Source organism: Coturnix japonica, chromosome 4, assembly GCF_054131305.1.
Source record: "Coturnix japonica strain WE chromosome 4, WE-NBRP24, whole genome shotgun sequence".
NCBI classification, from domain to species: Eukaryota; Metazoa; Chordata; class Aves; order Galliformes; family Phasianidae; genus Coturnix; species Coturnix japonica.
Genome location: NC_140666.1, coordinates 56,646,363 through 56,661,343, shown reverse-complemented (window position 1 = coordinate 56,661,343; position 14,981 = coordinate 56,646,363). Strand labels below are relative to the sequence as shown.

The window sequence follows — 14,981 nt, the reverse complement described above, 5'->3', positions numbered from 1 at the left end:
TGTGAAATCATGGTGCTGTGGTGCTATTCTTTTCATCTTGAGCTGAAGCCGTTGTTTATCTGAACATAAATACGCTTGTTCTGGTATTCATAAGCTAAAACCATCTTAGATGGCAAAGATGAGACAATGTCAGTGAAATTACCCATGATGTCTCTGCTTTTAACAAATATGTAACCATGGCAGCAAGCTTTCCTGTTTCTTAATCTTTATTGAAGTTTGGTTCTGTTTTCGCCTTTTTCATTTCTAGTATTGGATGCAGCCCATCATCGTCATTGGCCAGGAGTTCTGAAGGTGGTGTCTGGATGCCATATATCCTTATTTCAGATGCCACTGCCAGAAGATGGAATGCAATTTGGAGGATCCATGAGCTTGCATGGGAACCATATGACGCTGGCTTGTTTCCATGGGCCTAATTTCCGTTCAAAATCTTGGGCCTTATTTCACCTTGAAGAACCCAATATAGCATTTTGGACAGAAGCACAGAAAGTTTGGGAAGATGGTAATTTAAACCATTTCCTCATATCTTAAAATCATTTAAATGAACTTTTGAAGAATATATTGATATATCAGAATAAAAAAGCATATAAAAAAAAAATAAAGCCAAGTATATTCTTATATAATTGAAGTGTATTAGATTTGTTCCTGATCATGTGTCTAGGAAGGGTACTGTTTGTCTTGTTAATTGCATGACTGCATTGATGCAGTCATTCATTTCTACGTAATGAATTTTGAATGTCTTACTATTTATTTGTCTAAATACTGGGAAGCTTTCACTACTTGTAGATAGTGAGGATTTAAATGTTTCTGTTTTTTATAAGCATAACATAGATTTTTGATTCTACTGGCTTAGTAATTATTCCTTGTAGATACCTGTGCAGAGGAGAGGAGAAATCCCTCTACCCTTACTAAGTTGATGTGGTTTTTTTTCCATTTGTCTTTTCTCTCCCGCTCTGTATCCATCACACCTTCAATGCAGGTACTAGTGAACATTCTACGTACATCGTGCAAACCCTAGACTTTCATTTAGGCCATAACACTATGGTCACCAAACCATGTGGAGCGCTCGAAAGCCCCATGGCAACAATCACTAAGATAACAAGGCGCCGCCATGAAAACCCCCCACATGGAGTTGCCAGTGTGAAAGAGTGGTTCAATTATGTTACAGCCACCAGGAATGAAGGTAAGATTCATGTCTATTACATTTTGGGGTTGGTCTGCTTGTCAGTCAATGCACATTGTGCTAAACTTCAAGTGAGCTAAGAAGAGAGCTCAAATGGAAGCTGTTTCTTCTACAGCATGTTAAAGCAAAGTGTGGAATAAGAGATTATGCTGTATAGTCAGAAATGAGCAGTTTATGGTTTCTTAAAAAATACTTTAAAGGTATTGATATGCTGTACTATTTATGCTTCTTGGAAGACAGAACTGCTGACAGAATTGTTTTTTTAAATCAAGATTACTGACTTAAGGCATTTCCCATTGTCCTTATAGAGTTAAACCTGCTGCGAAATGTTGATGCCAATAACCCAGAGAGCAGCACAACTGTGAAAAGCTCAAGCTTGCTGAGTGGTTTCAGAGGTGGTTCTAGTTACAATCATGAAACTGAAACCATCTTCGCACTGCCAAGGATGCAGCTGGATTTTAAATCTATTCATGTCCAAGAGCCCCAAGAGCCTTCATTACAAGGTATAGTAAAAACCATTTGCTTTCCTTGGTCTAAAGCTGTTTCTCATAAATGAGGAGTTAAATACAAAGATACTGCGCTAATAAGAGGAATTTTTTCTAGAAATTACAGCAGACATATGCAATAAAGGATGCGTTTTTGTAATGAAATGCAGAGGGAATTCTGATTAGGAAGTGAAGGCCTAGTCCAGAGACTGGTTGCTTTAAAACAAAACAGACAAAAAAACCCATTTGCTAAGTAATGGATAAGAGTGTTACAGCCAGGCCGGCTGTTCTGAGGGAGTTGGTTTATAAGTTAGAAAAGGCCTGTTCTGAAAAAGGAAATAGGAGAGAGGAAGCTAAACATCATGCTCCTATTTTCAAAATATTGTCTGCAGACTACAAATGGAATAGGGGGAAATGCCTGCTCAGTAATAGTAGTGTGATTTACAGATCATTTGTAATAAAAATTCAGTATACTTTGACGCAATATGTACTTAAAGTGTATTAATGCTGTTTCCATCTGACTGTAGATACAAGCGTTAAACCAAAGGTGGAATGCAGTGTGGTAACTGAATTTACAGACCACATCTGCGTAACTATGGATGCTGAGTTGATCATGTTTCTGCACGACTTGGTGTCGGCTTATCTAAAAGAAAAAGAAAAAGGTAAGCTGTTGGTATCTGAGGTAACACCAGTCAGACAGTTACACACTGACAATAAATATTGTTGAATGGGAATCATTTCAGCTGACTCTAAGTTAGGCCCTGGAGGACTGGCAGCAGAGCAGTTGCATACAGATGGTACAAATAGCACACTGTCACGTCTCTGCTGTTCAGGCCACTCTGCTCCTGTTACCCAAAGTATATCTAAATTCAATCCCAGTTCAGATATTTGCTTACATTTTATTCGTTGTGCTATTTGGAGGGAAAGGGCTGCTGTTCCTTCTCTGCATTCTAGGATTTAAACTCCAGGAGGAGCTTGATTCAGGTCCCCCTCATGCCTTTGGACAAATTTAATTACTCCCCCACCATCCTCCTGCTCAGAATATGCTGTCAATCAAAATAATCATTAAAAACTAAGCATGTGTTTGCATGTAGCCTATGGAATGCAATATGCTTTGTTGTGTGCCATGATGAGTTTGAAAGAAATACCCTGCGTATGTGTGGGTTGGGTGGCGGAGGAAACAATTCCATATTCCTGTACCATCCACTGATGCTGAAGTTTTTCTTATCATATGTTTTATTGAAACCAGAACCACTGCTGGCAATTCAGAAGTTCTTACAAAACAAGGTGAAACACGAGCTGGTTTTCTCCTGTTTGAAATGTGGTCTGGAGTTTCCTTTAAGATATATGAAGATTCATATGAGATGCTCAAACTGACTGGTTGCTTTCTTTCCCTGCCCCTCTTCATTTTGTAGCTATTTTTCCTCCTCGCATTTTGGCTTCTCGTCCAGGGCAGAAAAACTCTGCTGGTGTACTTGAGGACAGCTCCACAGAGAGAGAAGCAGAGGAAAGCATTACTTACACTACAGTTGACTGGAGAGAATTTATCTGCAATACTTGGCATTTGGAGCCCACGCTCAGGTAACGAGCAGGCTTACCTGTAATCTGTCTGTCTATGTGTTTTGTTTATGGGTACTGTCCTTCGCACCACAAATGTTTCCAAGCTGGTGCTGTTCAGCTGCTACAGATGAATTGCACGGATGCTGTAATAGCTTTATCTTTGGCTATTAGTGCTGGTCTGGAAGGTGAGATGCACGTTAATAATGATAACGATGGGTAGTTCCAGATAGTTGCTATCTATACCTGAGACTGAGTCTGCCTACTATTGTTTCTGTTGGATTTTTTTTAGATTAATATCCTGGACTGGGAGGAAGATTGACCCTGTTGGTGTTGACTACATCCTCCAAAAGCTGGGCTTCCACCACGCCCGGACTACCATCCCCAAGTGGCTGCAGCGTGGGGTGATGGATCCTTTGGACAAGGTTCTGTCTGTTCTGATAAAGAAACTTGGTACTGCACTACAGGATGAGAAGGAAAAGAAAGGAAAAGACAAAGAGGAGTACTGAAGCGATAATGTGACAACCACCATTCCATTTGATTTGTATCAAAGTGTTTTACTACAAGGTTTATATATGGTTTAAAAGAAAAACCTAACAGCATTTTGCTACTCTACTTAGAACTTACATTGTGAGTAACTGTTTACTGTGGTACTTGCTACCATTCTGTATTGGAAGTATTGCATGGTTACGACCAATGTATATTCTGTGAAGGAGCACCCGAACACTGGCAGTCGCTTCTCGGCACCCACTGGTTTATTCTGTGCAATATGATTCCTGCATCTTTTAAATACTGCAGATTTACTGTGAATTTTACTAAACTTCATTTGCCATAACACAGCCCCTTCGTTGATGTGACTGGTAATTGAGTTGTCAATGTAGACTTGTGTAAATTTATATATATATATAACTTATGAAACTGTGATCGCCTTAGTGCTAAAAAAAAATCTTTAAGTTTATTACACTTGTAATAAAATTTAACTATTGTACAGGGTCGTTGGTTTTTTGGGTTTTTAGTTGGTTTTCTTTTCGTTCAACTTCTTTGATTAAAAAAGTGCTTTAAGTGTAACGTTGCATCCAGCCTCATTTGTGGGTGCCTAAAGGAGGCCGGGCCCTTCTTCCTCGAGCCTCGGCACGTGGCTGTCGGAGCTGCGGAGTGATCCGCCCCGCTGTGAGGTGGTGGTTGTTCGCTGCTCCACCTCTTTTAGAGCCGGCCCTGGCAGCTCCCGTGCTGGCTCTGGAGCCGGCGTGGTGCCGGTGCTTCCCGGCTTCGCAGGAAGCGGTGTCAGCCGAGGAAAGAGGAGCTCGCTGCTGGGCTTCGGCATCCGGCACCGTTCCTGTGGAGCTCCGTCGGGCTGACCGGGCATGGCCGCCAGCAGTGACAGCGTGCAGCGGGATGCGACGGCCACCTGTAAGCTCGCAGCGGAGGAGACCGCGCTGCTGCGGGATCCCGCCCAGCTGCTGAGCCCCGCGGCTGTGAGGCCCAGGATCCCGCCTTCACATGGGCAGCACGGACCGAGCGCCCCGAAGACGGGAGAAAACCCAGGTATGGCTTTCGGTTTGTTCAAACCCCAGGTGTGGCTTTCAGTTTGTTCAAACCCTGCTATAGCTTTCAGTTTGTTCAAACCCAGGTATGGCTTTCAGTTTGTTCAAACCCTGCTATAGCTTTTGGTTTGTTCAAACCCTGCTATAGCTTTTGGTTTGTTCAAACCCAGGTATAGCTTTCGGTTTGTTCAAATACAGGTATGGCTTTCAGTTTGTTCAAACCCTGCTATAGCTTTCAGTTTGTTCGTTGGGGCTGGCTGTGTGAATGAGCTGTTAGTGCTACTGAGGGGATCTCGTATTGCTTTGGCGCTCACACTTGGGTTTCCTTGTCAGTGCATTTTCTCTAGCACTGAGAAGCATCTACAAAGTGTTTCTTTTAACCAAACACAAACTGTTGAAGAGAGCATTCGGTGTTTTTCTTTACGTTTATTCCTTGCTCTCCTTGCAGCAGTGTTTTCGCCTCGCCCAGCCCACCCGCCCCCAGGGCCTGCAGTAGTTCAGGACGTGTGGCTGGCAGAGCTCATTGCGGGGTACAAGAAGGGCACAATGAACCCCATATCGGCCCTGTACCAGTTTGCACAAAGGTACAACATGCAGCTGGATTTTAAAGAGACTGGCGTGGCAGGTAAATGCTTCTTGCTTTACATGCAGTTGTGTTGGAGATGGTTTCGGTTGATTGGAAAATGTGGTGGTTTGTTAATAACTGTTAGAGCTGAAGGAGAGCTTTGTGAGAAGTGCAGTGAGTGAATACTGTCAGAATAGTCATGGAGGTGAAAGGTATTTTTGTTATTATCATCTTTTTTTCTCTTGTACTGATGCTTGAAATCAATCTAAGTGCCTGAAGCTATGGAAAAGAATATGTTGTTTAGTCATGATTGTCTTCTTTTCCTTAAAAGGACATGGCATAAGTCCTTATTTTGGCATTAGTGCTGTGCTGGATGGTGTTTACTACAAGACTGGATTGGGAAGAAGTAAGAAGGAGTCTAAGCACAGTGCAGCTAAATTGGCTCTTGATGAGCTACTGAAGTTGGAGTGTGTGGTGGCACCAGCATCTGGTAAGTCAAGTAAGTATTCAGGCAGTACCTGAAGAGAACTTGAAAAGACTTGCTTAGAGGTTTTCAACCCAAGATCCCTGCGTAGCTTTGGGAAGTGCTTTGGTGTCACCACAGCTGTCAGTTTTCAGTCCTTTTAGCAGTTATTTACTGTTTAGTTTTGAAACTGTCTCCTGTGTACTATGAGTTGCATCAGAGTTGTTGGCACAGAAGGGAGAATTGCAGAAGAGAATTAATTATCTGTTGCTGTTGCACTTGATTTGCTGATTGCTAGATTACAGCAGTATCGAGTTGTTCCTGATTATGTTTGAATTGTTATAGTTATGTCCTCAGCTTTGTGTTACTGCTTGCAAAAGAATGAAGCTACACTTAAGTTTACTTTTATTTAAGGATTACTGCCTAAATAGTTCTGTGCTTAAAAGGACCTCAGAAAAAAATCTCTCTTTCTTAAGGAATCAGAAGGTTAAACGTGCTGGACATTGTTTGATCCATGTTTTGAAGTTGGTATTGTTGACGCCTATTTGAAGTTGTCTTAAATCTTCAGGTCCTCCCCGTAGTCTGGTTGAGCCTGAAACTGCAGCAAGCCCTGTTGATGTTTCAAGGATCAGCTTTGGTAAGGAATAGCCTTGTTTAGCTGTGTGATCTGAATCTATAAAGGAAATAATCTGTTTTGGTTTAATGTTTCTTTTAAAAGGCTTTGTGATCTGTGTGAAGGTTCTGTTATTTAACATGTGTTGTTTTCAATGAGTACTGGAAGGACTGGTCACCTAAGTAGCACATGGACAAATGCTTACAGACACAGCTCAAGTAAATTTCTTGAAGTAAAATCTTGAGGCAGGGATAGGAATAAATAAAGCATTGCTGTCCTTCTTTGAAGTACCATGTATTGTAGATGATGAAACTTTATCTGTGCTCCTGCTTTCTCTTGAATAGTAAAACCATAAAGTGTTGACAGCATCCTTTCATTTATTCGTGTCTTTCTTTGTAATTGTCAGAGGCACAAGTATATGATGGTGCTCGTGCTTTTATGTGTCTGTAAATTTACAGTCTGTTCAGTGCTTGATGCTGCCTGTTTTTCCCCCTGCACGTTTGTGTCTTGCTGGCTTTTATTGTTCTGTTTAGAAGGACGACACCATATATATCAGAAATTTTTGCAGACAGTTGAAGGAGTATTTAACAGCCTGACTGCTGAAAATCCCGAGTACCAGAGCTGTGGCAGTTCACTGGCTGCCTTCATCGTTGAGAAAGGCAAGTATGTTTTGATACCGAATACTGGGGCTTCAGCAATCTAGCCTGTGTTTCCCGGGAGCCTTGACTCATTGTGTTTTTGACCTTGCTCAACAACAGTAGCTGTTCTTCTTTGATATACTGATGGCTTCATCATAGGTATTCAATGTGTTTCAATGTGCTGACTTAAAGAGGAATCGGACTAGAGTCTCAAAGGTTGGAAAAGGCCTCTAAGATCATCCAATCTGGCCATCCATCAGTGCTAATATTTCCCACTAAACTATGTCCCTCAGTACAACATCTCGGTGTTCCTTGAAACTTCCAGGGATGGTGATTCCACCACCTCCCTGGGCAGACTGTGCCAGAGACTGACCACTCTCTCAGAGAAGTATTTCCTAACACCCAACCTCAGTCTCCCCTGACACAACTTGAGGCCATTCCCTCTAGTCCTGTTGCTTGTTACATGGGAGAAGAGGCCAACCCCTACCTTGCCAAAACCTGCCAGCTTGGTGTCATCTGCAAACTTACCAAGGGTGCACCCAATGTCCTCGTCCAGATCATCAATAAAGATATTGAACAGGACAAGCCCAGTTCTGACCCCTGGGGAGCACCACTCATGACTTGTCACCAGCTGGATTGGTGCATTGGTGTAGATGCTCTTCAGATGAGCCTCTTGACATCCCCCCCCCATTCCCATCATCGTTCCCATAGGCTCATCTCTAGCAAATTTGGTTTTATCCGCTTTCCCCTTCCTGTCTCATTGAAAGCCTTCTCAAAGAGTCCTGCCAGCTCCTGGGCTAGGATCTGTTTTCCCCTTTGAGACAGTGAGACCCATTTGTAGCCATCAGGCCAGGTGCTGAGTAAATTGCCCCGTGGTAAAAGAAAACCAGAGTTCTTGTGAATGCATCACTAAGGCTGTATATACCAGTAATCCCAACACTGTCTCAGTTGCTTGGTCTTTGTTTTGGAACTTATTTTTTAATTTAACTTTGTGCTTTGACTGACTGACAGTTGTGTTTTATTGCAAGTGTGTTTTCTTTTTAGGTGGAGAGCATCAAGTCGTAGCTCTAGGAACAGGAGACTGTAATTACAGCAGTGATTATTCGCCTGAGGGAAGAGTGGTGCACGACAGCCATGCCATTGTTACTGCACGACGTTCTCTTCTCCGGTGAGACTGTGTGTAGCAGTTGTTACCTCTACTTTGGCAGCCAGTTCTTAGTTTTACTTTTCTGAGAGTAAATACATTTGCATTTCTTTAGTGTGTGTCCCTTTAGATTATTTTTGAATCAATGTAAATGAAATGTGAATGTTCATTGATCTCTAAACAATTTAGTATCTCTTACACCTGTTGTCACCGCTTCATTTTAGGTATTTTTATCGACATCTTTTGCTGTTCTATAATGGTAATCCAGCACACAGAGAGCAATCCCTGTTTTGCTCTGCACCTGACTCGAAGCTGCTTACCCTGAAGCGGAATATAAGTATCTATCTCTATATGAGTCAGCTGCCAAAAGGATCTGCTCAGATAAAAACACAGCTGTAAGTACTCAGGTATTCTCAGAGGTATTGTAATGGAAAGCTAGTTTGTTTCAGTGACCTACAGAGACAAACCCTGGGAAATGCTTTCTCCTAATGCAGCAGGTTGACTTAGACATCAAGTGAGTTAATTTAAGGATGGGTTTTTAGAAGGAAGTTACTTATGTGGAAGTGGTTGGGTGTTGGTGGAGTGTATGGGAAATCACAGCTTGAACCACTGATTAATCAGCTGAGGCAGGTGTTGGGTCAGCTGTGGGAGCACAGGTGAGAGTAATGTAGCTGTGCTCCCGGAAGGGGTGGACTTCGACTCCACCTCCTCTGAGACCTCATTTAAGGGCTGACCACCACTGAGGCAGCGTCTCTTGGAAATCGCTCCTCAGTGGAGACTGCCTCAGCTCCAGGCATCAACGTTGGTGAGTTTTCTTTACTAATAACCTTTGACTATTTATCACCATCTTGGTCAATATCTTTATATTAGCCACCTTTAAACCATCCTCTGTTATCACCTTTACATGGAGAAACAGCACTTCATAATAATCTCTTTGAATACTTCTTCACAGGGATTTCTTTTCTTGTCTTACTTTAGGTGTCTTAATCCACATTCTCTAACTGCTTGCCAAGCTGCTGAGGAGCTGAGTCTCCATGTTGCTATAGAAGGCAAGATTTATCTTTCTCTTTCTTGTCCTTCTAAAACTGTGAGAGTAATCAGTATGTCAGCTAGTGACAAGTTAACAAAATGGGAAGTGGTTGGAGTTCAGGGAGCGCTGCTGAGTTACTTCATTGAACCAGTTTATATCAACACCATTCTTGTAGGTAAGCTTAATAAACTTAGTCTTTTTTCCATGTTTTCATCTTCAAGTTTACTTTAATTTTATTATACAGTATGATCAGTGAAGTGAATGAAGTTGTTTCTTTAAAGAACCTCAGTTGTTTGTTCGTTTTCCAAAGAGCTGTGGAATGTTTTGTTTTCCCTTACTTTAGAATTGCCCTAATGTAAAACTCAGTTTCATTCTTTTGTCATTATGTTTATATAACAAATAAAATGTTAAATGTTGACAAAGTACCAAGTACCTGTGATGGATGCTGTGTTAAGTGTTTGGTCAGATATGGTGAATACAGAAGCTTCTCAAGTTCGCTTAAGTGTTGTTTGAGGTAAATAATAGTAAATCTATAATGCTAAATAGAAGAGTAATGTATGAAAAGAATATTCTTCTAAGATGCCAAGGACCAAAGTACGTTTATTCGGTAGATATTTTATGACCATTTCTTGAGAAGCAGTGGACCAGATTAAGTTTATTTAAGCAGTCAGTGAAAGCGTGTAATGGAAATCTGCAGTTTGGTGGTTTCTGGTGTGAAAGGCTGAGAACTTTTCTTGAGTGAGGTATGTTTCAGTATGGACAATGCTGAGAGAATTACACAGTGGTAATTACTTTGGAAAGGAGATGTCCAATGGAAACAGATGTTTTATTGCTTTATTTTTTGTTTGTTGATGTAATTGCATGTGACTGGCTTTGTTTTTATTAGGAAATGGAAATTGCAAGAGTTTGAAAGGGTTAGAAATAGCTATAAGACAACGTATCGACGATGGGCTCACATCGAAGCTTCCAGTGCTTTACGTGGTCAACAGATCGTTTACTTACTTGGTGAACACTGCACAGCCAACTCAAGTAAATGTGAAGCAGAGGTCTCTTAGTTTGAATTGGATGATGTCGGATGCGCAGCTGGAGGTTGTGGATGGGCTAAATGGGAAAGTCACCGAAAGGTTAGATTTTTTTCTTTATTCATTGGAAATGCTTAGCTTTGTTGTTCTGTGCATTCGAATATTTAACTTTTAAGCTACTTGTAAAGGCTGCAATATAATTCAGATGAAGGGGACTCTTTCTTATGTTAAATGTATGTATCCTGTATTTGGATGCAGTTTTAGAGATCTATCAGTGACATGCCATATATGCCTTTTCTGGTGAATGCTTTACTTTTCTAAATACATGCTACCAAGCAGTTCAGATGAATTCCAGTTTGAAAACTGTTCTTGGTCCTCTTACTTTATAATTCTCTCAGCTGCGGACTTGTATCAGCTTTGCTCATTCAGAGAAGTAACATCATGTGATTGAATTCTCAGAGCACTGGGGCAAAAAAACCCCACCATGTAATGATCAAAGCAATATACCTGTAATGTATTTCTTACTGAGCTTTAATGTGCTTGTTGTTGTTTTATCTATAGTTCGCCATTCAAAAGTGGCTCTTCTATGGCAAGCCGCCTTTGTAAGGCAGCGATGCTGAGTCGTTTCAAATGCCTTGCTGGGCGAGCAAAAAGAACTGATCTGCTTAAAGTTGCTACATACCATGAAGCTAAGGTAAGCTGGAAAGGGGGGAAAAATAAAGGAGCTCTCTTAGTGGTTGCTCTCAAAAATTAGCTGGGGTGACTCTGTATTGCTTTCTAGATTTGCATGAGCAGGTGGATTTCCTTTCTTGCCTGTATTTTTTACATGGAAATGTCTGAAATTGCTGTTTTCAAGTAAAATCCGTCCCCTGTATCATTCTTGGCACGCTTCCTATTAGAATCATAGAATCACAGAATCACCAAGGTAGGAAAAGACCTAAAAGATCATCCAGTCCAACCATTCACCTATTACCAATAGCTCCCACTAAACCATGTCCCTCAACACAACATCCAGTTGTCTTCCATCTTCCATACTTTGGCTCAGGATAGACAACACATTTTTCTCACAGTAAGGTTAGTTCCATACTGGAAAATTCTTGGTTTGATGTTTTTAAAACAGGGGTTTATACTCAAATCATACATTGGTAGATAACTTTTCTACCAGGAAGTATTTTTGTGAGATAATTATGAATTTCATATTAAACTTGTTGAAAGCATTTTTCTTTTCAGAATATTCTGCAGGTGGGTTTTTTGCAGGTGTGCTGTTTTATTTCTAGTAAAGATTTTTTTTTTTAAACTGCTGTAAAGCAGAATGGCTCGTTAAGTGACTGCATGTTCACCGTGTATTTAGATTTGCTCTGAACAATGTTGACTGTTCATTGTTTTCTGTCTTAAAGATGTTACCGGATCTGAAGAGATGTTGGACAACATACACATTTTATTTAACAAAGGCGTTGTCCCATTCCAATAAATGACTGAATGTACAGAATTAGTGTATTTTTAGATTCTTGAACGTTTTCCATGCTGTCAGCAATAAACAGAACTGTAAGGTTTGTAGGCTTTGCTTTTAGCAAGGCTTGTTCTTATGCATATTACATGATAGTGTTAATGAGTGCAGATCACTGTAACCATTATATTGAGTTCCTTAAAGGTCCTACTTTTTTTCTCTTTCAGGTCAAGTCTCGTTTGTATCAGGAAGCTAAGAAGTTGCTGCACAGCTACTTAGAGCAACATGGCTATGGATCCTGGATTGTGAAGTCTCCACTTATTGAACAGTTCACTGAATGATTACAAGGTGGATTGTATGTGGAGTCCATTTTCTTTTGGTAAAACGTGATAGTAATTAATAGATATGTTAGCTGTTAATAGAATGCTTAACTGTTGGGTTCATGTTTGCAATGAGAAAATTGTTGAGCATGTGTGTCCAACCTGCCAGTTTTATAATTTTATATGTTATGTTGCCCTCCTTTTTTTCCTTGTTTAATAAAAAAAGTGAAGATTTGTTACTTTTACTATATTCTCTATCTTGCATGCAACACAAGAAAGTTGATTTCCACGCTGTGGCCCAGGCGAGATAAAAGGTTGGACACCCACTACATGTTGTAGAGCTTCCTATTGTCAATTTAGTTGTTAAACTGTCTGTAACACAGAAGTGTTTTCACAGGTAGAAGCACGTAACAGCATTGCGTGTCTGTTTTTACCTCCCAGCATCACCTTGTTCCTTCCCCACGCTATGGGAGTTACTTATGCGCTTTTCCTGTTAGTTGGCTGTGCTTCAGTCTTTTCATATGCCTTTTACGTAATTATCTTTTTTTGGGGGAAAAAAATCAATAAAATTAGGATTTCTTTAATAAATAGATATACCCGTGTGTTACTTTCAGAATTAGCAATATTGACCATCTGTGCTTTGCCTGTAGGTGTCTTCTGTTGGAAATGATTTTTGTTCAGAATGGATTAATCACATGGCTTGTAATTCACAACATATTCTTTGTGACTGAATGGTTAAAAAGTGGTCTTTGTACTTCAAAAAGTGAAGCTGAATTATCAAGCTGTTACTCAGCCATTTTGTGACAAGCACTCACTCTTCGCTAGTGAATTTATATCATTATAAGGATTTCAGAGCTGTAAATAAAGATAGTGTGATGTAGAAGTCATCAGTAATGGGATTCTGTCAGTTTTTGGGGCTTCCTTAACAACTGTCAGATGCAGTAGTAGACTAGTTGGACACCTTCCTCAGGCTGCTTATTTGGTGTGCTTGTTTGTCCGTGTGGAATTGTGTCTGTGGAATAGTCTAAAGAGTGTGGCTTTTATTGAGTGGGAAATTGCTTCCTTGTAAATTACCATAATATTACAGTGACGATTTGGCAATGTTTGGATGTTAATCATCATTGGGTTTTTTTCAGACTGTTGTGTGTGTTGTGAAATACTCATGTACTGATGCTGGATTCTGTGCTGTGTTTCTTGATTTTATTATTATTATTAATGTATTTCATACAAGTTTGGTAAGCTGGTAGGTCAAGCTTTTGGTGTATCAGTAGTAGTTGAATTTTGGCTTCTTATTGTAGAGTGACTAAAACATGACAACATCTCCATTGAAGACAACCTTGCAGCAAAGTTGTTTCTTTTTCATGATATTAAAACTTTTTTTTTTTTAACGTGTTTTTGTACTCCTGGTTAGTTTCTGTGTATGGATTTAGACCTTCTTAGGGACATAAGCAAGGTGTTTCATGTTATTAAGCTAGAAGCCTTAAATATGTACAAATAACTCTGTTTTCTTTGTGTACTTGAGGCATTTTATTAATTGTGGCAAACTAAGACTTTGAAACTTACGGTGCTTTTTCATGGAGAAAAGTTCTTTTGTGAATGAGATCTGGTAAGCTCTGTCTTGTAGTTGTATCCTTGAGGCATCACTTGATTACAACAATGGATTCAGTTTTTATATCTAGGCTGTTAATGAATTAGGAGCAAATGAATAATGCATTCAGGTATTAAATTCATGCGTATGCTGTATGAGTTTTTCTTACCTACTTACATAGTTCCAAAATACACTACGCTTCTCTAAGTGCTTTTGAAACTATTTCTGTTGAAGGAAAACAGGTCCAAGCATGTATCCCAATTCCTGAGAGGTGATTGCTGTTGCTCCTCCTGACATGAGGCTGAAAGGGCATTCCTGTGAGGCACATGCATGCAGAGCATGTGTATATACCCCCTCTAGCCAGCCCCTGAGCTCAAAGGCCAGCAGGTGAGGGCACTCTTATGAAGGCGGCGCCCCTGTCCTGTGGTTAAGAGCTCAGCTGCTGCTCTCTCTGGCTGAGCAGGATGGAGATCTTCTGATTAAAATGCATGCAAGGTGGGTCCCTCCAGTAAGTAGGCTGAGACCGTGTTTGCCAATTAGTTGTGGTTTCTGGACCTGAATGTAAAAGTCTCTGAGGCTCTAGCCCTGGGTTGGTTGCTGGTACAGGCTGATGCATGCAGTCAACGGCCAGGCCTCTACTTCTTAGCCTTTCTGTGTTTTCACCTGTAGAGGCACGCAATCATATAGCTGACAAGGACTCCCCTCATCCCATCGCTCTTGACCCTGGAGCTATGGTGCTGTTCTTATATCCCGAATAGCCCTTAGAGCCCAACTCAGAACCCTCTTGCTCCCAAGCCTCTAAACCTACTCACCAGCTCATCCTGTTTGTTTATTGCTGGGTTAGTTGCTCTGTGTACGCAGTGGCATTCTGGCTACATTGACACTCAGAGCCCTGTACACGTACATAAAGATAGAATGGAGAGGAATGTGTTAGCAAGGAATTTATGGGACTGGTCAAGACCAAACCAGCTGGCCCTTGGTATCTCAGGAAGAGATAAATTTAATTTAAAAATCTCTAATGAACACTAAGAATTGCACCCGCTTCTATTGAATCAGGCATTTATGCAGTAGTTTCACAAAAACAAGGACAAATATCCCACTTGTTTCAGAGTTTTGTTTTAATTTAATAAATAAAAAAAAATGTTACAAAGTAAAATGAGTTATGTACATTAAGTATTTTATATGAGGCTCAATAATATATTTGCTATTTATATATATTATATACATTTTAGGAAACGTGCAATCTTGAAATATCAAAATAGAAGTAAGAATCTGAAAGGCCCTGTGAGTACAAGCAGCGACAACAAAGGCAGCTTTTCTCCTATGGCTGCCTTAACCAGCTTCAGCAGTCTTTGTAGTGAAGCAGATACTTCTCTGAAAAGGTA

General features: G+C 40.5%; 2 protein-coding genes across 26 annotated transcripts in view; both read left to right on the top strand.

The window, feature by feature from the left end:
• BLTP1 (bridge-like lipid transfer protein family member 1) overlaps window positions 1–4,290 on the top strand; it is a 101,163-nt gene extending 96,873 nt beyond the window's left edge. For all 22 annotated transcript variants that reach the window (XM_015861881.2, XM_085546883.1, XM_015861877.2 and 19 more), the window contains 6 exons: window positions 248–499; window positions 977–1,180; window positions 1,489–1,683; window positions 2,193–2,327; window positions 3,081–3,246; window positions 3,515–4,290. In XM_015861881.2, the coding sequence (XP_015717367.2) occupies window positions 248–499; window positions 977–1,180; window positions 1,489–1,683; window positions 2,193–2,327; window positions 3,081–3,246; window positions 3,515–3,731 (1,169 nt within the window). In that variant the 3' untranslated portion in view covers window positions 3,732–4,290. The remainder of the gene's footprint in view (window positions 1–247; window positions 500–976; window positions 1,181–1,488; window positions 1,684–2,192; window positions 2,328–3,080; window positions 3,247–3,514) is intronic.
• A 147-nt stretch (window positions 4,291–4,437) lies between these two features.
• Window positions 4,438–12,600, top strand: ADAD1 (adenosine deaminase domain containing 1). Of its 4 annotated transcripts, none has more exons than XM_015861888.3 (11): window positions 4,438–4,767; window positions 5,215–5,391; window positions 5,663–5,821; window positions 6,363–6,431; window positions 6,941–7,066; window positions 8,090–8,213; window positions 8,414–8,584; window positions 9,168–9,394; window positions 10,106–10,343; window positions 10,803–10,935; window positions 11,916–12,600. In XM_015861888.3, exons 1-11 carry the CDS (start codon window positions 4,587–4,589, stop codon window positions 12,027–12,029), a joined length of 1,719 nt encoding a protein of 572 aa, XP_015717374.2. In that variant the 5' UTR covers window positions 4,438–4,586; the 3' UTR covers window positions 12,030–12,600. The 4 variants fall into 4 exon arrangements, with proteins under 4 accessions (XP_015717374.2, XP_015717373.2, XP_085403022.1 ...); XM_015861887.3 differs by having other exon boundaries at window positions 4,449–4,767; window positions 5,663–5,830; XM_085546896.1 differs by lacking the exon at window positions 4,438–4,767 and having other exon boundaries at window positions 5,295–5,391; window positions 6,976–7,066.
• The last annotated feature ends 2,381 nt before the right edge of the window (window positions 12,601–14,981 follow it).

Coding starts and splice junctions, on each gene's coding strand:
- ADAD1 (XM_015861887.3), top strand. CDS start 4,587: ATGGCCGCCAGCAGTGACAGCGTGCAGCGGGATGCGACGGCCACCTGT. Junction 4,768..5,214: donor GAAGACGGGAGAAAACCCAG/GTATGGCTTTCG, acceptor CTCTCCTTGCAG/CAGTGTTTTCGCCTCGCCCA. Junction 5,831..6,362: donor ACCAGCATCTGGTAAGTCAA/GTAAGTATTCAG, acceptor TTAAATCTTCAG/GTCCTCCCCGTAGTCTGGTT.